This window comes from Siniperca chuatsi, linkage group LG23 (assembly GCF_020085105.1).
Source record: "Siniperca chuatsi isolate FFG_IHB_CAS linkage group LG23, ASM2008510v1, whole genome shotgun sequence".
Classification (NCBI taxonomy): domain Eukaryota; kingdom Metazoa; phylum Chordata; class Actinopteri; order Centrarchiformes; family Sinipercidae; genus Siniperca; species Siniperca chuatsi.
The window spans coordinates 12,566,753-12,588,881 of record NC_058064.1 but is presented as its reverse complement, the minus strand read 5'-3'; the positions used below and the strand labels follow the sequence as shown (position 1 = coordinate 12,588,881).

At 39.3% G+C, this 22,129-nt stretch overlaps 2 protein-coding genes across 4 annotated transcripts in view; one reads left to right on the top strand and one right to left on the bottom strand.

The window, feature by feature from the left end:
- Positions 1-22,129, top strand: part of ccdc146 (coiled-coil domain containing 146) — a 50,272-nt gene that overhangs the window by 1,369 nt on the left and 26,774 nt on the right. For 2 of the 3 annotated variants that reach the window (XM_044185675.1, XM_044185674.1), the window contains exons 3-5: positions 15,772-15,854; positions 16,825-17,040; positions 20,066-20,123. In XM_044185675.1, the coding sequence (XP_044041610.1) occupies positions 15,772-15,854; positions 16,825-17,040; positions 20,066-20,123 (357 nt within the window). Of the gene's footprint in view, positions 1-11,375; positions 11,725-12,658; positions 12,774-13,804; positions 13,975-15,771; positions 15,855-16,824; positions 17,041-20,065; positions 20,124-22,129 lie in introns of those variants that run through there. The other variant, XM_044185676.1, reaches the window with a different exon arrangement.
- On the bottom strand, positions 52-11,241 carry fgl2a (fibrinogen-like 2a). Its single transcript, XM_044185678.1, has 5 exons — positions 10,390-11,241; positions 9,388-9,592; positions 4,279-4,498; positions 2,238-2,408; positions 52-2,127 (listed from the first exon to the last, which is right to left on the bottom strand). The coding sequence occupies exons 1-5, from the start codon at positions 10,990-10,992 to the stop codon at positions 1,812-1,814; spliced, it is 1,515 nt and encodes a 504-aa protein (XP_044041613.1). The 5' UTR covers positions 10,993-11,241; the 3' UTR covers positions 52-1,811.

The window sequence follows — 22,129 nt, the reverse complement described above, 5'->3', positions numbered from 1 at the left end:
TAAAAAACGTAAAAGTTTTTTAATGTTTAAACAAAAGTAAATACTTAGAACTTGAAATCATCATGCAAATGAGCACAAAACTTTTTTTATTAACTTGATCGTCACATACAGTAAACAGACATTAAAGTCACAGGCCCAAAGTTTGATCATTTATCCTCTGTGAAGTTCATATGAACTCATTCTTTTATTGAGTTGCTTTATTGAGTCAACACCTCATTAACCCATTTATTATGGGCATGCAGCACCTCATCCTTCCATTTTTACAGGTGTCAAGTAGCCCTGCATACTAGACAGCAGACACTTCAACTTTTTGGGATTTCTACTCATGGATACTCATGCTAAACTTGTATACATTTTTGTATACAGTCATTGAACGGTGAATCCAATACAGAAGAAGCTTTTAAAGATGAGCAAGCATCAATATTATTTAAAACTGCCAAACACTGCAATGTGCAAAGCCTTGTAGTTAGAACTTTATTAATTTTTTGATATAAAAAGTGCATATCTTTTGGAATGACAGTTGAATATGAATGATAGAAAAGATCAATATTGTACACACACAAAGCTTCAAATGCACAGGTAATTACTATGAATGGTCACAATAATGCACAGTCTTTATCATTTCTCAAATCATTAAACCTTGACCTATGTATTATATAAAAGCTATCATACCTCACAAAATAAAATAAATACTGTACACGTCCTTAAAGTGAAACATTTCTTTCCCCATCCTTCCCATTCACAGTGTGTATAGAATGGATTAAATGATGCAATACAGTTTTCTAACATTAGGCAGCAGTATCGTACAAGTGGTGAGTCAGGGAAGAATTTCTTTTACATGTGAAAACTGGTGTATGGCATCAAGAGATGTGCAGTAGTTCAATGCACCCAGAGATAAGGGTGGAAAAACAATTGGAATAGTTTTTTTCTCCTGCTCCGTGGCTGCTGTCAAGAAGAATTTACTAAAGCATCAATAATGCAGAATGTACTTGGGAATGATCCAATAGAAATGTGTCTCAGGCTGGGGTGTTTTATATCATATAAAATGATGATACATCAGCAAAGTGTCCCAGTGTAATTAGATAAACGACACAGAAGCTAATACTTGTGCACTGCTGCCCAAAGCGTGTTGTATGTTGCTTCCTGTAGTTTTTCTTTTTAAACAGTTTGACTCTGACCCCAGCATTAAGTCTTTCACAATGCATTTCAGACCCACTCAAAACTGTATCATTAGCTCTCATATACCTCACATGAGTGGCTGCTGTTAATTATTAAACCATTTAGAGCAGGGAAATTGATAGCTCATTAGTTTTTACTACTACTGTGTGCTGTGCGGTCTCTCAGCTGGGTTTATAGCAGGAGGCAGCAGGACAGAAAGTGGAGAAATGTCAGAGAAACAGTGAAAAATCTCTTATGGTAACCCTCCGTATAATATTATGGCCCCTGTAGGAGGCTGGCCTTTACATTGCATGTGTGGGTTTTTTATTAGTCCATCATCGTTCATAGTCCATTGTCCTTTTATTATGATCATTTTAATCCAACACTTTGAAGGCCACACTCACCACAGTGGAAAAAAAAGTAATAGCACAGTTAAATTTTTCACAATTACTTTTGTTATTACTGCATTCAAACTGTCTATAGGGCTTATAGTCTTTTTCGGTGTACACGTATGCATGTGTAAATGTATGCAAATGCATGACTATGTGTATGAGTTTCTGAGTCTACTTGTTCCGTTTTCTGACTGTTTTTGTTTGTGTGTTTGTCCGTCTATCTGTCCGTCTGACTATATTCGGGAATATTTACCTGTCCTCTTAAGGAGCATAGTTCTTGGGCCGTATCATCATCTTGACAGTTTTGAAGGCCTGCCTGTAGTTGGTAGGGTAGTACTCTGTCGACATGTTGTGCCATGTTCCCCAGAAGATCCCGTTCCTGACTCCCTTGTACCTCTTGTGATAATACTTCCCGTTGAGGTTGGCAGACATGCAGGCATCGAACCACCAGCCGGAGCTGTAGTAGGCGCCGCAGTTTCCGGAAGGATACATGTCGTTGTCGCGGTCGGGCGTGGAGAAAAACTTCTGGTCATGGTTGAAGTGCTTGTTGAAACTGATGGCGTTCCCAGCGGTCCCACTACAATGACACATCGTTTTTTTATATGTATATATATATATATAAGAAGTAGTCCTCCTTTATTAATATTTGATCACCCATGCATGCATACACAGAATCTAGTATTGTACCTGTATCCACTGATAGACAGCCGGTAGCGTAGGAATTCATTGGCCACATAGAACTGGTCATACTTGGCATACTCCCGAACACCCTCAAAGTCCTCCAGCTCGATACGCAGGATCATGTCTTTGGCTTTTGTCATCAAGTGGATATGGTCATTGCCCAGCCAGAACTCACCTCTACAGCAGAGGAAAAGGCAGAGGAAGGAGGGGATAGAACAGAGCAAAATGACGGATGGATTATAAACAAGCCCATATGCTTGTACACTTGATTAGAAAATGGATACAGTTACTCAAACTGAATTTACTCATCCCCACAGGGGAGGAGAGGAAGGAACAGATGCAAGGGGAGAGTTGTGTGATAGTAAAAGAAGGATGAGTGGAAAAATTATTCTTTCAGTGGGAGGTTATACTAGATCTGTAGGCATGGTTATCAAGAGGTAACTATGGTTATTTCCAATATAAAACTCCTACATGAGCTGAGACGAGAATAGAGAAAATGAGCTGAAATTTGAATCCAGTTACAGGCTATAGTAGAGGCTCTGCATTAAAACAAAATATAGTCAGTGTGAAAAGGCTGCTTCCCTCCATTTTCACTGGGACCTGTTTCCCAACTTTACACATTTTTTGGTTTTAAATCAATAATTTTAGTCAACAACTTTATTGCATATTCATTTAGTTGCTTTACATGTGAACAATCAGTGAGAGTGAGAACAGAAGCGCGTTCAGCCCCGACAACACATAGCAAAACATGTTTTTAAATGTAAACGGTGGTGCATTGAATACCCTGTTGTGCTACGCCAGCATTGCAACTATGGCAGCTGAGAAGGCCATTCTTTGCGTTACTACTACTAAATACGATTTTAGTCACTGCCATCCAGAATAGCAGAGATCATTCCAATCAAGGTTAAAAGTACGTGGAAACGGTGGGGCGGGGGTTTATATGGGCTTATACATGGCTGCTGATTAGGTAACACCTCTGACACACCCACCAAACGACAGAAAACCTCAAAGCCCGTTGCACACTGTATCACACCCTTTTCGAGGAAACATGTTGTTCAACCCAGAAACCGTAGCAAAACGGTGCACACCGTTTTCAGATTGAACGTGCCCCAGGCATCGTTAGGTCCTCATTAGCACTGAGTGACTTGGCACTCTCAAGTTGGGAGGAAGGGTAAAACTAATTTGTAACAAATGACACTAATACATTTGTGTACTGATGGGTGTGCGTGGGTACCCATAGATAAATTCTGCTTGTCATGAGTAACAGAGGAATCTTGACTTAATGCTTTGTTTAATATTTTGTGTTTTTTTTTTAAAGATTTGTATCAGTCTAGCTTACCCCTATGGTTATCTGAGCAGATGGTAGGCTCCAGATAGGTAAGGCTGAGAAGATAATAAAAGGCCAGTTACTCTCCCACAGGTGGCAGCTTGCCCTTAGGCTTTGTGGGTTGTTCTTTTTGGGGTTTGTGTTTTGATTGTATTTCATTATTATTTTTGTTAAAGGAGTACTCTGGCGATTTTGTATTTGGGGGACATACAAGAGACAGATAAAAAAACTACATCACCAGGGTTATTTTCTCAGACTTAAGAAAGTTTTCCAGTGCCACACAACATCAACTGCCCTCTATATGGGGTGGCAGCACTACAGTCAGCATGCAAAAAAGTTTAGAATATAACCTCTTATATTATAAAATATAGATGTCATATTTGAACTCCACTCCCCTCTACATATGTGGTATTTGAGCCTCCTAACCTGCATACAAATAGCAGGAAATTTAGCTTTTTTGTTTTCCACAAAATGTATACAATGTAAATGAATTGCAAATCCACAAATCCCTCAACCACCTCCACTATTTTTCAAACAAATTCATTTGTATGACCTCAACTTATCTATTAAAGAATAAGACCTAAAAATACAGTTGGATATAACTGGTTGTCTATGCAAGCCTATAAGCAACATCTGCAAATTTACAGGCTTTGGTTCCCAGCAGGTGCATCCTAAGATATCTTTTGAGAAGAACCTTGGAATGATACCCTAGCCTATTACCTGAGGTTCCCGAATCCTTTCTTATACTCGTTCCAGGTGCGGTTGAAGCTGACAGACCCATCGAGCCGTTGCTGTATCACTGTCCATCCACCTCCAAAAGACTCCATGTCACAGAGGACCTCAAATGTCCCGTTGCGGGGATCAGGGGTCACACGATACACACCGTTCTTCTTCACCTCTAGCACATTGTAGTCTGAACAATCCCGAGGGGCTAAGATGACTGTTTGAAGACAGAGAGAAGGGGGGGGAGAAGAGAGGGCAGTTTTTAAGGGGATGTTACTGGATGATATTGAATAATCTTTTCTCTTTGCTATGGCATTTTTCTTTCTCTCTTGCCCAACCAAGAGCCAGTAATAGAAACGGCCCCTGAGGCTGAGGATAGGGGAAAAAAATGCTATAAGTTAGCAGGAAATCCAGCTTTAACCATTGTGGAAGTTCTCATTCCTGCATTAATTTCCGGGGCAGTCTATTCAAACACAAAACAGTTCAGCATGTTCTTTAGCCAACCTGTTACCAGACTATTCCCCAGTTTCTTGTATGGATCAAACTAAAGTTCAGTAAGTCATCAAGCATACAACAGAATACTATCTTTCAGTAAGCATTTGAGAACACTCTAGCCTATTCTGTGCTTCTCAACATGATGTCCCCTTTCTGGAAATCACATTGAGTATCAGGCCTCCGACATGAAAGAAAGTAAGTGAAAGGACAAGGGCTACTGCAAAAGGATAGAAGTCAGTGATCTTCCCCTGTGCTGCACCACAGGCCCATTTCATACAGCTCCTCTACTTTCTAAGATCTCTTCCTCCCATTTCTTCTTATACCTGCCCACTTATTTCTCTAACTCTTGCTCCTGTCCCCTGTGTCGCACTGCAGGCTGCTGACCCCACCCAAAACCAAGGTCCAAAGGCCCCTGTCAGTTAACATTTGGGAATTGAAAGGAACAGACTTGTCAAAACGTGGGAAAGTGTAAAACTGGATTAGAGTGGCATACCCCCTCCCTGCACGTTTGGCAACTGGGGCCTAAATCATCCTGACATTGGGCAGGCAGCAAGTAGACCCCTCCTGAGTTTGTTTGCTGCACTCCATTACTGATACAGTTTTGTCATACTGTTAAATCTGTTTAGTGGTTTGGTAGATTATAATAGAGCAAGTGTAGGGGGAACCATACTGATTACAGAGGACCAGACATCAGGTTTCTTCAAGTGCAGGGAGGGGAAGTCTAGACCTTATAGTGTTTTGTGGAGTAGAGAAACGTGCAGTCATGGTACTTTCTGGTACCATTAGTGCAAGATAGACTTGGGTTTTCTTCTCATGCTTAAATGTCTTTTGGTTGCTTTGACTCTGTAGCCATCTACTGTATTTTCCTGTCAAAATACTTTTAGGTGCAAAATGGCTGCAGATGGTAGATCACTCCATATGGAAAGCAGTCTGGGAGTCGAGCGTGAGGTTAAAAATTGTATCCTTGTCACGTTAACAGCTCTGTCTGCTCTTGGCATTCAAAGTATTGTCCTGTAAATTCTTTCAGTGTCTCCTTCACTTTAAGTGAACACATCTCCCTCTCCCTATTTGTCCCCATCTGTCTGACTGGGCCGCCAGTATCCCTAGACAGACAAGAGCCATCTCATCTAACTACCTCTGGCACTGTGTCAGAGCTAAATAACTCTAATATCAGCATCTTACTGATGTCTAAATGACTGTTGGCTGATTGGCTGTCTGACTGTTGAGGTGGCTGTTGAGTCAAATGAATGGTTAACTGGGTGGCTGATTGCTTTGCCTGCTTTCTTGCTTACTTCCATAATTCCATTGTGGTAACCTGCTCTCTTAAAGGCTGATAACTGACATGCTTTTATAGACAACTTTTTGACCGACTGCCTGTTTGACTGACTGCACACAGATAAATGATTGGCATAAAAGGAAAACAACTTGCCCTGTGACAACAAGTAGTCAACTACGATAAGCACCTGTAATGGAAGGAAATGTGTATCAAAGTGATAGTATAATCTTTCCCCACAAGAACAGCTTAAATAGAGTACTAATGTCTGTTTTGACGGAAAGAAACTCTCATCAAAAAGCAGCACCCTTCCTTTAGGAGGTTGTGCGTCACCACATTGCAGACAAGCAGTTCATGACAATGTGGCGGACTGGGCATCTATTCTCTTTGTTTATAATTGAGTTAATGTAGCTGAACAGTAACATGAATTGCTATCCATTCACCTCAAGGCCCTAATACGTCTCGCAGTAGTGAAAGTGAAGATTAGTGCTTGCAGCAGGGATGGGAATTGGCAAAGAGGGTGAAAAAAAATGCTTACAGAACTGTGAGCTGTGAGTGATAAAAGCATACTATTAATCCTGCTTGATGGCATAATTGCTATTCTAAAATGTCTGGGTAATGTATGCCAGTGTTTTATTAGCTGCATGTTCCTCATCAGTTGTTGTATTTTTGAACACTGGGACATAGTTTGGATAAAGGGATGAAAAAAGTTAGAAAAAGTGAGTGTCCTTAGATGCCTTTTCTTAACCCACTGAGTGTAAATGTTGTTTGAGCTGTGTAGTGTAGCCTAATGAGGTGTACCAGTGTGGCTGGTTTCTAAATCCTTGCGCATGTGTGAGTGGTTGTTAACATTTGCTTGCCAATGATCCATCACCACAGCTTCATCACCATTAAAATATACATCTGTCTCATATGACGTCTCCTAAAAATGTTATCTTAAAATAATCTTCAGATGATGTGGTCACCTGCTTGCGTCTCTAGCTTTGGATGAAAACAGAATTTAAATTTGGTTTGTGCACATCTCTATTTAACAATTATTTAATGATTTAGCTACAATTTGGCAGCTGTATAGTTTATTCAGGAGTCAGGGGAACCATTTAGCCATGAATTGCTTCAATAAGCCCTTTTCACATTGTGATAAACAACTGGAAAACATTTTCACTGACCATCCTTTTGCACTATGTAGTGGTAATAGCAAGTAGAGGGACATATTAATTCAGCATCTGGTATTAGTAGTTTTAAGATTAAGAGACTTCACATTGGGAATAAAATGGGATTGGTGTGGCATGAGTATGTCATGAGTAGTATGAGGAAAACCTTTCTCAAAGCCTCTAGAAGATTTAACATTTTTTGTTCACATCAGTTGTTAATCATGTTTTTTTTTCAATAAGAAGAATCACTTAAGTAAAACAGCAATTACAACATTGTTTATACTCAGTTGTGAAACTGCAGTGTTATCATAACATTTTGGTCTATTTCCATGGTAACAACAACTGTCTCTTGTCTACTTCTTCTGGATTCACTTCAGACACCATCCGACAAGATTTCCTAACTTGCGGCAGAATGATTTGCCAGTTCTTGAGTTTAACATGACAGATTGATGTACAAATACAAGTATAACTGACCCTGTGTGCCACCCATGACTAATGTTGGGAAATCCGCCCACATTACTTCTTATTACTTATTGTTGTCAAGAGATAATGAGAGCTAGTTGTTTTATGCAGGAATGAGCACTCAAGAGCATGACCTCCAGAGGAAGAGAGGTAGGGGGAGAGGCAGGGGTAAGGGGATTAAAGAGAGAAGGAGACAGGGAAAGTTACTGAAGAGTAAGATATGAAGGGAAATGGAGAGATGAAGAACAGATAGACTGAGGATAAATGTACTGTATAAGGGAGAGAGGAAAAGATTTGAAGGAGAGTTTGAAGGCGAAAGAAGCAAGTTTAGGGGAGACGAAAACACAGAGGAAGAGAAAAAGATGGGATTCCCTTCACACCACTGTCCCAGCTAATCTACTTAGAAATAAGCTCACATCTGTTTTCCACATAAAAGCCCCAATATAGTGTCACATTCACATTCACTCATGCAATATCAGGGTATTATTCAGTTTCAGTCTGAAAAGTGGCCTGCATTTCAACTGTGCTCTCATCCAAATAAGCTTTAACATCAATGTAAAGTGGAATGTTTGTTATGCTTGGCTAGTTTGCAATCCCTTCTGATACGTTTTTGCATAGTCTCCATCATGAGGTTCTACTCCCATTAATCTCTGGACTTCCTCTTTACAGAATTAAACCGGACTCTAGTAATTGTTGCCTTTTTTTAAGCCTTTTTTTTTTTTAAGTTCACACTATATGTAATAGTGTAGGTGCCAAGTATCTGTCTTTTTCTCCCTCTCCCTTTTTTGAGTTTCTCCATACGGAGAGTAGTGGAATGAAGTAGTTATATAAGAGGTAATTTGAATTCTCACTTTGATCCTAGTTGTCATATTACTTCACTCATGAACAGTGTAACCTCAACCTAAAGCTATTTTGCTGTTGTAAGATTTACTATGGCTGCACTTAGCCGACTGAGGTTCTACTATAGTAATGTAGTGGACATGGGCAGCTATTGTTGGCATGGCACCCTCATTATAGTATCTTTTTAAAGGTGATGGAAAATTCCTCTTCTCATGATTATACGAATCTCCCCAGATATGTAATGTTGTTCATGTTGGTAATGGAGAAGGCATGTCGCAACAAACCACTGTTTGCAGTTGACAGTGTCATTGTCAGCCTGGAAGATTTAATTTCCCATTTCCCAGAAAGAAAGGCAGCGTTGGGTGAAGGTGACCACCCAGAGTTGGGTTGTTTGGAGGGATTACAAGTCACCATGTCTACTTAGGCATGATTGAATAGATCCTATGCCAGAAAATTCACCTCACAATGACCCAAACTGCTGAACTTAGATGGTGTGTGCTGGAATTTCATTACCATAACAACATCTGTGCTGTGGTGAATTTAAGGGAATATAATAGAAGAGAAGAGAATAGAGAAGGGGCTTCTTGATCATGCTCAGAAAGACTGCAAAAAATAAAATACATGAGGGAAGGAGAGAAGAAGAGAGACATCTTTGAAATAGCAATGCTAGAACAAAATTGAATATAACACAACAGAAAACACAAAGAAAGAACTTTTCGTCAAAAGAGAATACATATATTGTATATAGCGGAAAAATATGGAGGGGGCTTTCAAAGGACAGTGTAAGATAGGATAGAACCAAAATAATGGGAGAAAAAGGTTGGAGCATTCAAAATAACAAAATAGAGAATGCTACCAAATGAATCTTAGTAAAAGCAGGCTTACACTGAGGGCTGTTCTGTACTGGACACGCGGTGGTGCAAGTGGAGCTGAGCTTGTTGACTGCTCCAGTGATGTTATCCACCCGCCTGTCCACCATAGCCTGCACGTTGTCCATGTTGAGCAGGTTGAGCCCCTCCAGACGACCCTGCATAGCCGAGATCTGGCTCCTGGCGTTGCGCAGGCTGGCTGACATCCTATTCAGCTTCACCTGGGAAGGGCCAGAGTGGGGGGGGGGGATTATTTATGTGCACAGAATACAAAGCAGGTGGATTACTGAAGTCACCAGCCTCCTTCATTGTTTTACCAGCCAATTTGAATTTTAGAATAGAACATGTCTGCGTGATGGTTGGCCGTCTGCCAATGTGGCTGTGAGAGTCAACAAACTTACCAGACAGAGCAAAAATGTATCGCCATTTGGGTGGGTGTCTAATGCTGATTCCCCACCCTGTTTACAGTACCAGGAATTTTTCCCTGGTGCATTGGTGCCAGGTAGGATTTTACAGGTATTTTAACATCTGGCCAATTTACATTCCAGCATGATACTTTTGACTGGGCAAATTTAGGGGACTTTATTCCTATTGTGTTTATAATGCACATTTTGGTTTAGTTCACTAAAATCTTCACAAGGCTGATAATGGTACTGGCTTACTGGGAATTTACATGGTTTTGATGGAAATACAGAAATTGGTGCAGTGCCATTATTGCACTGTTTATACAGACCTCTAAATTATGTTTATTTGGTACAGAATGTGCACTGATGTGGATTTTACACAGTTTGAACAATTTGAAAATTATTGCCTACCCTAATTTAGATTAAGCAGACAAAGCATACACTTAACTTTTATTGACATCAGTCATGAGAAATACCTGGAGGTTTTATCTTTGCTTTGAACCAAGTAGTTGTAAAAATAGCATTCATTCCTTGGTAAAATCCTGCATTTTCCAATTAAAAGTGTTTATTATAAATTGTCTCTTTTTTTAGTGAGACTGAACTGTGCCTCTTACCTGCATCTCCTGCATAGTGCTTGGGCTTGGTGTAATTTTCCCAAAAATAGAACTTTGCCCTAGTCCAGCACCATCCACAGTAGATCCAGGGACCATGCCATCTCCCCTCTCCTCTTGGCTGGACCCACCTTGCACCTCCTGTCCTGTCAGGTCCAGTCTCACTTCTTCCCCGGCATCCCTCTGCGCCTGTCCCTGGTCAGCTTGCTGATGTCCAAAAACTCTATTGCCCCGTGCCCCACGGCACTCCTGGCACCCGCTCTTCAGCTTGTTGACCACCTCTTTCAGGCTCTGCAGCTCCTTCATCGTCTTCTCCAGCAGCCTGAACTGCTTGGGCAGCTGGATGGTGAGGGGAGGCAGGGTGAGCTGGTAAGGGCAGTCATCCCCCTCCTCTGCCCCAGCCCCAGAGCTCCCGCACTGGCCTGAGGGTCTCAGTTTCATGGGGCAGGAGGTGGGGGTACCAGATTCAGATCCCAAAGAGTAGGGTCCTCTAGCATCCCATCTCTGATGTGAGTTGACGGGAAAGTCTGCTGCCCGGCTGCTGCGCGGCACCAAGGTAGCTGTAAGCAGGAGACTGGCACAAACGCAAAGCACAATTGTCCTCATTTTTCTGTCTGAGATTTGTAAAGGAGAAATAAGTGTGTGTAAAGTGAGAGTGTCTGCGACTGCCTCTGATATGAACTCAAAAAGTGTCTGAATGCGTATAGTAGTGTGTGTGAGTGTATAGGAGTATGTGAATGTGTGTCCAGTATCCTATTGGTTTAAGAGAGAGTGTGTGTGTGTGTGTGCATGTGTGTGTGTGAGCACAGCCTGCAGAAGGGAGAGCGCGCAGGGGAACTGCCGCTGCCTCAGATAGCTGTGTCATTAATATCAGGACGAGGGAGGGAGTGAGGGAGAGAAAGAGAGGGAGGGTGCTGAGTTAGAGAGGATGGGAGGGGCAGCACTATTGCGTAATGTAAAACACCATATCAGCAGCACTGTGAAAAACCACAGAGATGCAGACAGAAATTATGTGAGTGGGGGAGAGAGAAAGAAAGAGGGGGAGGAAAGGAGAGAGAGAGAAGGTAGGTCCTTTGCCTGCAGTCAGTGCATGTTGCCGTCCTGCTTACTCTGAAGTCAGCTCATTTCCCTGAAGAGAGAAATGACTCAGTGCACAGGAAATATCCACTCAACTGACGTTAGGGTGATGTTTTTTCATGCTTTGTTGTTTTGTGGTTTTGGATGTCCTCAGCACACTATTCAAAGGCCTCATCCCCTGACCCAGTTCAGATTTCAAAGCCTCATTGAAAACACAGGGTCAACTCTGCCAGTCACTCTCCTGGTCCAAATTAGGCTCAGGTGAGCACAATTACTGTAAAATCCATGGTTAGCCAGGAGCAACAATAAAGAGGATTTGTTTCAATTAGTACAAACAACTTGGGGGTTTTTTTCATTAACAAGGCTTGCTCAGGATGTTACAAATTAATCATCAGAGACTTCCGAATAAGTTTTTACACAATACAGCTGCAGATTGCACAATTAACTATAGATCTACATTACAATGATTAAAGCCAATTCAATTTAGATATGTTCTGATGGCTAAATAGTATAATATCACATCACATTTATAATGGTTTCCTATATTGTTTTCCCATATTTTTTGCTAGTGTCCTTTCTTGGCACAATACTTTCTTGTGTTGTGTCAGGGAAGTTTGGACTGAATTTAGACAGCCTCTCTTCATCTTTAGCATGAACAAAATATGGAAATTAAAAAGCAATTTCATACCAACAGCAGCAGGTACACCTGCAACATGTCACTGAAATCAATGCAAAACAGTGTTTTTTTAACCCAAAATGGCTCTGCTCTCTGGCTTTGTTCACCTCACTAGCTGTCAGTGTGGATAGGATATCATTAATTGAAACTGCTGGCTGCTCTTTATTCATTTGTGCCTCATAATGATTCTCTTGCATTTAGGAATGTTAGGAATAGGTTCTAGTGTTTTTAATGAAGGGAAATGTGACATTTTGGTAGCACAAATTGTTAAACAAAGAATCAGAAATGTTTTGGGACCCACTTGAAAACGAATTTCAAGGGGTTTGTCCTGATACAATAAATGTGACTCATCAAATTAGGCTTTCTGATGCTGATACCAATCTATTCAACAATGCCTTGGTTGGCTTTTTAGAAAACAAAACATCCCTAAGAACATGAACATTCTTATTTCACTTGCTTCCTCCATAAGGATGTCAAAAGTCAGAAAATCTGAATATTGACCTGTTATTTTACATTAAGTGCCTTGCTCAAGGATACTTCAACAAGACTGATGTAGGCTGACAGGAGAGTTTGAACTCAATCGTCTTGTCCTCACCACTCCACTCCCCCAGCTGTTGATAAAGTTACACAATAGGTAACTTCATTTAAAATGTATTAAAACTTTAATTGCTGTGATGTCAACATTGATGGAATTATGAATTGTTTTACGTAGGTTGTTTAGATATTAACAAAGCAAACAGATAATGAAGTTTTTATGAATAAACAATTAACAATGCACTTGTTTTTGCCTGTAATGATGATGTGGTAATTTAGGTGGTTTTTAGATTGTCTTGATTGACATTGCACTCATACTCTCCCACAAACATTATTCATACATGAGCCAATTTCATGGAGCATCTTATTGTGGGCAATTATTAAGCAATACAAGCTATTAAAATTGATTGTTTATCCTGCAGAATGAACAATTCTTAGTTTAGGATCCTCACCCAGTGACATTTACAGTCTGGATGTTACCCTAGTTGGAGTCTTGTTATAAACTTGGAGTAAGTTCATTAACTTGGCACTGATTATTTGTTTGTGGGACATGGCTATTGTTTCAGTATATTAAGTGATTCATAACCAGGGGTCATGAAATTAGATTTTTTTCTGGGGCGTTAAATATCTCATGCACATGTCACATTTCTAGAGAAATGACACAGTGTCGGATAATTGATTTCATCTACAGAAGTGGCTCTCAGCCCTGATGGAGGCTCCAGAAAGGAAAATATTACTGCACAAAACTTCCCCTAACAAAGTGATTCCATCTAGCTGTAGGCTCAACTCCAATTCAAATAGTCAATATCAGGACATGAAGGTAGAGATACGCACAGAGAGAGATGGTTGCTCTCTCCATCACACAGTGGAATTCAGTGCTGTGCCTCAGTGGTCATTATTTTTCTCCCTGAAGGTGCAGTGTATTAAAGCCCACAGGTTCTTTTTGTTACACACTTCACATACCTTGCTGCACCACACACTCATATTACTGGAAGCTTTATTGCTGCTCTGCAGTACAGATCACATGCTTGCTTCGCCAAGTTGTGCATGTGTGTGGGAGTAAATGGACAGGTATGTGTCCATGTGTCTACATAAATATCTTCCAGTGATTGTCTCTATCTCTCTTCAAAGATGGTCCGCCACATGTGAGCCTCATGCAGCCACCCCATAAAAGCCTCCCAATACTCTATTGCTGAAGATAAGTCTTGGCACCAGAATTAGAGAGGCTGCCTGAAACCGCTTCAGGCTGCTTCTCTCAGATAAATGCCCAGTGTATGGCCAGGATGTCTGTCGCACCACTGGTATGTCATCTACACTGCTGAAAACACAACTATGACCATATTTGATGTGCTGTTTTGTCCCAAAATCTGTTTTGAATTGTTATTTAGTTTCAGTGCAATGAGATAATTTCACATCTTCCCGTCATTTGCTTTTTTAGGAGTCAATATTAGATTATATGACTAAGGTTGAAGTTAAAGAGATCAGTTAGGACCAGATGACCCACTTACCATTTCAAGATGTAAGAGTCAGAGATTTAACTATACTTTTAATGTTTTAAACGCAGATAATATAATACTAGTCAGGTGTTTTGCTTGTAGTGATGTGACCTTGGGTGACTGCTAATGCAAACTGACTGAAAAACATCTGAATAAATCATATTAACGAGAGCCCTAATCTGCATCATTCACAACATTCATATCTCTGTCCTTTCAGCCCTTGGAACGTGGTCAGAACTTGCGAGCACATTTGACAATAGCCAGATAAACAATATAATGGCATGAATCTAAAGACATAATCGGCTATCCCTAATATTTGAAGTTGGGGTGAGTTATCAGTCCGTGTGTGTGTGTGTATATAATCAGCGCGTTTGTGTGTGTACATTGCTGTTACACAGTCCAACCTGAGATATCTTCAGTTCTGCAGCTCTTTGGTACAGACAAGGCCATCCTTCATTACTCCTGCTTCTACCAACCTGGCTCTGAAGATAAGAGGGGAACAACACCTGTCTTTTGTTTCTATCACTGTTAGATACACAGAACTACCTTGCCACAAAGAGAAATTTATCAACAACTCTTAGTGATAATTTTCCATTTTTGCAATGTTGTTGACCTGATATATTTTTCTTTGCTTTGTTTTCTTTTTACCAAGGTTTCATAGCTGCATGTCTTTTTTTATCAACTTTTTTTAAATCATTCAGGCCAAATGGTACCTGTAATCTCAAGAACTGTAGCTATCGTTATATATGGGCCATTTACAATGATTTTTCTTCTCCTTTTGAGATTGCAGATAGTTGAAGGTTTGTGTTTTATCCTGATTGTGATAAGGTGTTCTGATACTATATCTGCTGTGATGATGATGAGGTTTATTCAGCCCAACTTTGGTTAAATCCTCTTAACAGATATCAGGGAGTTGGGCTTTGTTGTGGTCTATCACACTTTGTGTTGGCAGGTCCAAACAGATATAAAAGAGCTTTTACTTACAACAGTAACTGGAGTTGAGCATATTACAGCAGAAACAAAGCAATTTTTGTCAAAAAGTTCTGACTATTATGAAATTTGAAACTCTTTTGGGGTCTCTAGTGATTAAGTTTTCTTCTTCTTCAACTCCTGAAACTTAATTTTGTCACTAAACAATATTACAAAACTGCTTGCTGGTCAGAATTGTATGTGGTTCCTAGCAATATTGCCCTATTGAATATTCTGTCCGGAGAAAATGGCAACAAGAGAGTTCCACAGAATGTGATATTCTATTCATATCTTAGCTTTTATACAGGCAGCTCGGGTCAGATCAAAGACTTTGAAATATTGCAACCTGAGCTTGCAAACTCATGCAGGAAGATTTGGAGCCGACTTAGCGGAATACAGTTTACCACTGTTGTAATGTCTGGCAGTAGCTGGACTGTTCACATGTGGACGATTGACACAGGGGAAATTTGTAAATCCCAGCCACCAATCATATGCTGATAGAAATGTTGGTTACACACTTAGAGTTACTATAGACCCTAAATAATCAATTGTGTAGTACCTACAATATCTTCTTTATAAACTGTTTTTTCATGTCCATATGACTGGTAATATTTCTGTTTTCGTGCTCCTCAGTTGTTGTCCTTGGGCAAATTTGGCCAGACCAAAGTAGCCAAACTGAAATCCAGCTACAGGCTACTCCATGATACTCTGAAGAGGTATGTTTTCTTGTTGAAACAAAAATTCATTTGTAACGCTTATATATGTGTATGTTATATTTTGGAGGTGCATTATGACTGCAAAGTTACTGAAAATACAGCATAGTGGAGAAGTTCAATTCTTGTGACAGCCAGAATCCATCCAACTGAAGTGTCCTTGAAAAAGACTTTAACTCCTGCTCTTATATACTGTTGAATAGCATCTGTGGCATCAGCCACTGGTTTCTGAATAAACATTTTGAAGCCTGGGTTACTTCTCACTCAGTGGAGCCAGAAATCCTAATTTGAGCAAAGAGGTGGAAGCAAGGATATAGCTGAGGCAGTATTAACAAGGTACAACCACCACAACTGACTGTAATAGGCTGAGACAGCTGTTAATCAAAAACATCTCCAAAACTTACAACCTTTTAAGCTTTATCAAATCCTTAATGGAACACTGATTCTCAAAAATGCCACTAAGGCACATAATAGAGGAAGTGAAATTAAATTTTTAGACCCCAATTTCTTGTGGAAACAACAAATCTTTGTGTAATTTCTTGTGAAAACAAAATCTGAATGTACACATTAAATTTAATTGGCTCAGTACTCAGAAGTCAATCATAAAAATCAGTAGCAATGAAAAATCTGATTCAGACAAGAGTTAAGGCTGTTTAGATTATTTGTAGTTAACTAAGGTTTATATGGATTTATCTTATTGTTATTGGCTTTACAGTTCCTGAAAAAGAACGTAGAAAAAATGATATAAAATTTAGCTAATATTTAGATTTTTAATGGTCACAAAAAAGTAAAGATTAAGCAGTGATTTACTTGTGTTATCCAACTTCCATGAGAAAACAGAGTGGAGTCAGACTACTGTTTTACTTGTGTTTTTGACCTTTTAGAATGCATGTAAATTTACCCAGCAGTTAGTAAATAGTATCTGTATACTGCATACTGTACCACATACTTAAATCATTGTTTCATCCAACAGTACCCAGGATTCTGAAATCCAGCTTTTGGGAGAAGCAAAGAGGTGTCGTGCTGAGTTGAAGAGGCTGCAGGCCGCAGTGGAGAGAACAGAGGAGCAGAGCACCTCTGAGGACCCTGAAAGTGAGGTCACTGAACTGAGGCAACAGCTCCTCCAGGCATACAATGAACTGAAAGCTGCTGAGGACAGAGAGTACAAGACACAGCACCAAATGAAATGGTGAGCTGTATATATAGATACACATACATCATTGCAGACACACATCAAATGTCAAGTGAATTAAATGAAAATGACATTTGATTCAAGAAAGTACATCTATTACAAACATCTCTCAAATTTGGCTGCAGCTTTGTCTGTTTTACAAACAAACAAACCCACACACACACACACACAGATGAACTTTTCACCACTGACAGTAACCCAAGAGACGAAGGAGAGTAAGGACAAAACACAGAAGTGAAACTGGAGTGGTGAAGAAGTTGTGTACAGTAGAAGAGCATATGCATGCACAGACACACACGCACATACACAGTCACAGCTAAGTAACTAGGGACCAAACACCGAGGTGAACTACATGAGGCAGCATCTTCCCAAGTTTTCATTGACTTTAGAGGGAGGTGAAGGTGAAAAAGTAGAAGACACAAACACACACACACACAAATAGTATTGGTACTGTTTGTGTGTGTGTGTGTATATTACTTGGCTACAGCATTTTTTTCTGTACCATTGAAATTGTTCATTGTAATAAGAAGAAAAGGTTATGTTACTGTTAGTGGTATTGCCACTGCCTTAAATGTTGTTTTTGTTTCAGTAGCCATATTTTCTCAAAGATTTATGTCATGGGGAAAACTGTAAGTAATTCATGATACAAATACCAGGTTTAAGTGGATTTTTATGTTTTCTCTGGATGTAACTTGTTTGTTTGTCTGAGCTCTGCATTGGTTAGTTTTTTTGACGTCAGTCCTGTAGTCGTTTCTGTTCCTCTACTTTAATCCTTTCCTTTCGCTCCCATGAGTCTCTTTTCTCATCGCAACCAATTTTCCTCTTTTCTGCTGCAGGTTTCGCTTTTCCTTTCCTCAACTCACTCGACACCACTATCAGTGTGTCCAAAAGGTCAAACACACTCACAGAAATGGAAAATAACGCACCCACTCAAGTATCTGCCTCTTTTCAGTACACAAACTCTTTTTCTCTACTCTCTACTAAGCCAAGAGGAGGTTATTGGAACATTGCTAAGCAACATGATAACATATGCCAGTGGTTCCCAAACATTTTGGCTTATGACCTTTGAAAACACAGCAATGTGTACTTGTGACCCCTCATTACAGTTTGAATATGTCTTTAGGTTGTGGCCAGTTCAACTAAAGAGTAATTTCTCCTCCTTGGATTGAATCATTTTCAGAGGCCTGAGAAAGTAAAATTAACCAGTAATTCACAAGAAAAAAGCAACAAGCACCAGAGATAGTTTCTGTGTGCGCAGTGTAAATATTTAAAGTGTCAGTTGGTACGTAAGCAATGACAGCAATTGAAATATCACTCAGGAGTATTTGAGCTGTCAGTAGAAGTAGTAGTAGAGTCCAAATTTGTTGTGGCAGTTGGTATGTAGAGGCTGAAAGCAGTGGAAGTGTCAGTTGAATTGTAAGCGCTGAAAGCAGTTAAACTGCCAGTTAAGAGATGAAAACATTTAAATTATCAGTGTAAGTGTAGCAATGACAGCAGTGACATCACTACATGCTAGATTTGAACATTCCATGCAGTACACAGTACACCGATGTAAACGTTTAACAGTGTCTGAAAAGAGCATGAAACTTTAACTCTGATTACTGAAAAACTAAAGTTAGGAAAAAGCTGAGCTAATATGATAAAGTAGAAAGGGTGGTGACTCTTTTAACGTGTGAATGAAGTTTGTAGGTGAAAATATTAATGAGTATGAAGAGGTTTAAGAGGAGTTGTAAAGGTCCAAATTAGAGGAAAGTTTGAAAAATAATAATTTTGGGTAGAAGAAATATGTTTTTGACTGATAATCAGCTCACAATAATATTCTAGACCTAAGTGTATTAAACTCTAATATTCCTAATACTTCTTATTTACTCAACACAGCCTAATATTTTTTTAAGCAGATCTCTTTTCTTATCTTTCCTGCATTGCATTTGACCCTGGATTGCCTCAGCAATATTAAACCATTCACAGCATGTAAACTCACCACTGTATTGCAAAGATATGATCTGTAGGATACAGTGATTTTTAGCGCAGAGCACACTGAGGCAGATAGTAGGCACAGCGGTAATTGAAATATTAAATGAAAACCACTTACAGAGCATTCTCAGAGGATGCAGTAATAAACAGTATTAGACACGGAGTGTGCATATTATTTGTGACAGCTTTTGGTAGTGAGCTCTCTTGTCCCCCCATTACCTCTGTTTCTCCTTCTTCTCTTTCTGCCCTTTCTTTCATCCCCTCTGGCCTAATCTCATCCCCTCTTCCTGACTTTTCTTCTGTTCTTTTTCCCTTCTCCTCTCTTGTCCAAATGGCTAGCAGTCTGCATATGACGAGCAGATGCTCACCATGCAAATATGCCTTTTTTAAATCTTTGCGTCCTTTATCTTTAGCCAAACAGATGCACAGGAATTCAGCACTTTTCCCAGTCACATATTTTAGCATTCATGCAGTTTTCTCCGTATATCAGTTAATATCCAATATATCAACTTGTCAGAAAGATTAATATCATTTACCTTGTGAAACGTGTAGCTGTACACTGAGGTTTTTCACAATGACAGAGCTGACTTGAAATTATTTCATACAAACTTTAATCAACTGCTCAAAAAGTGTCTGCCGCAGGGAGATGAAGAATTCATAGAAATTATGTTTTTAGATATACATTTATACTGTGTTGGGTACTTCATTTATGATTCTTTGTGTTTATGTATGAGAAAGCTTGTATGTATACTGGTTCTTTTATACATTACGTGTGTCTACTGTATAGCGTACAGGTTTTTTATTCACTCACTAATGGTAGAAAGGTTTCATAGCAACTTATTCAAAACATTTTAAATTAGCATCAGTTGAACTGAAACTGCACATCAGTGTATTTTTAAAAATGTAAATGCTATCTCATTGCATTCCTCTTTCTGTTGAAGGAACTGAAACATGTTATTTACTTGTTTTAATAACACATTCATTTTGTTTTCTTTTTCAAATGTTTTCCTCTCCTCGCCTCAACTCACCTTACCTCACCCCTATGCAGTCTCTGGGAAGAGAAGCAGTATCTGGAGAAAGAGAATGAGATTCAGCCGAAACCTGCTGTAAGTTCATCATTGCACCATCCAGGTGTAGTTTCAGAGACCTGAATTATTACTGCAACAACGGTCTTCAGAGAGGATAAATATGAGTTTTACTTTAAGCCTCCATCCAGGCTTAATCCCTCAATACGAAGACTTTGCCATTGGCTCTTTTTGGAGCCATTTGAAGCAATGTGAAGCTAAAACATTTTATATTACAATCTCCCATTCAGACAAAAGGATGGGATACAAGTTGAAGTTTTAATCCTTGTTTTGTTTAAACAGCCCAATTAAGTTAGTAATCGCTGGTAATCATCCACAATGACAACTGATGTTGCAAAAAATGTTAACATTTTTTAGAAACACATAGCAAAGGGAGTAAAAAATAGGCTGGTCTTAGGTCATAGTTGCTGATAGCATACTCGCTTCTTGTATGAATCTCTGCTCCCACTCCAACTCGAAGAATGCAATTTAATAATGCTCACACTATATTATAATATACATGATTCTCTGCATGTTGTATTAAAAGGAACAAATTTACAGTCTAAATAAGAACATTCATTTGCATAACATACTAGAAATCCGGTATCTACTTGATGCTGTGTGATTTGTACACTACAGTACTCATGCTGTATAACATGCTGTAGGGCATGTATAATACTGTATTACTTTTATTATTTAGTCTACCAGTTGTACTAGTAGTAGTAGTGTAGTTTGAGCATTTCCAACACTTGGATGGGCATGAAAAGCTGCACTAACTGTTGACTCATCAGCACAAAAAAATTCAGCAATTGTGTTGAATAAAATCAGATCAGAGGTACAAGAATATGAAAATAAGACCTTTAGGGTAGTCTCATTGCGTTCACAATTCTCCAATCATCAAACTTCATCAAAATTCTGTTGCCTGTGCTGCTAATGGCAAAAGGTTAGAGTTTGATCTTTGTAGAACTTGTTGAATAAATTAAGCAGCTTTAATTAACTTTTGGATTTTAGATACTTTTAGGGTTGAATTATGCAACTACTGTTTAATTACTGATTGCAGTAACAAAACATTCCAAATGTACTACAATTCTGCTTTCATGCCTCTGACTGGTGTAACTTCCATAGCATATAAAAACTACTTTGCCCATGAGTCAAGGTGACTCACGGGTGCCATTTAACAGACCAAACAAACAGGAACAAAAATTGATTTTAAGAAATGAAGCTAAATTACAACCAGTGACCACAACATAACCAATTTATCATGGAGATGCCCATATGTCCTTGTGTTGAGTTGCATTAAAAGTGAACTTTGAAAAGTGAATTCAACAAATTACTTGTAGAACCAGTGACACATGTGGGTTTGCTACTCTATAGGGAGCCAATATTGCAGTAAAACAGTTGCAGCATTTTGACTGCTCAGCATGAATCATCAAGTGGCAGTATTGTGTGGACAAAAGCATTTCACTGCCACTATGGACACGCACAGCACCAGGACCAATGAACAATTCTTAAAATGTACAGCATCAGAAGTGTGTGGTCAAATAATATTCAAATATCAAACAGAAGAAGGCATTGCTTGTATGAATAACAGAAGCTGCTGCCTTTACCAGAACAGTTCAGGCAAGTTATTCTGTTAATGTAACAGAGTGTATGTGTAAAAGGGTCATCAAGTGTGATATTAACTCTAATGAAACACTATGCACCCAAGGGAGTTTGCATTCTTCTCTCACTGTCACACACAAACACACATACCCACTTGATTCGAACATGATTAATAAGCTATGTGTTTCATCACAGAGTCCTCACATACTAATTGTTTTGCTGTATGTGCAGTAGATGGATACTGGAGAAAACCACAAACTAGCTTCAAAGTGCATGACATTTATCAAGTTGAATTGATAGCAGCTGGTTTAGTTGTTTATGTTTTATATACTCATGCTTGCAAAATTGACTCAATGTAATCCAACATTTTTCAACAATGATAAGTGTCAACCCATCTTTGTTGTGCAGAAAACAATGAGAATTAAAGTTTTCGGCATCAAACTAGA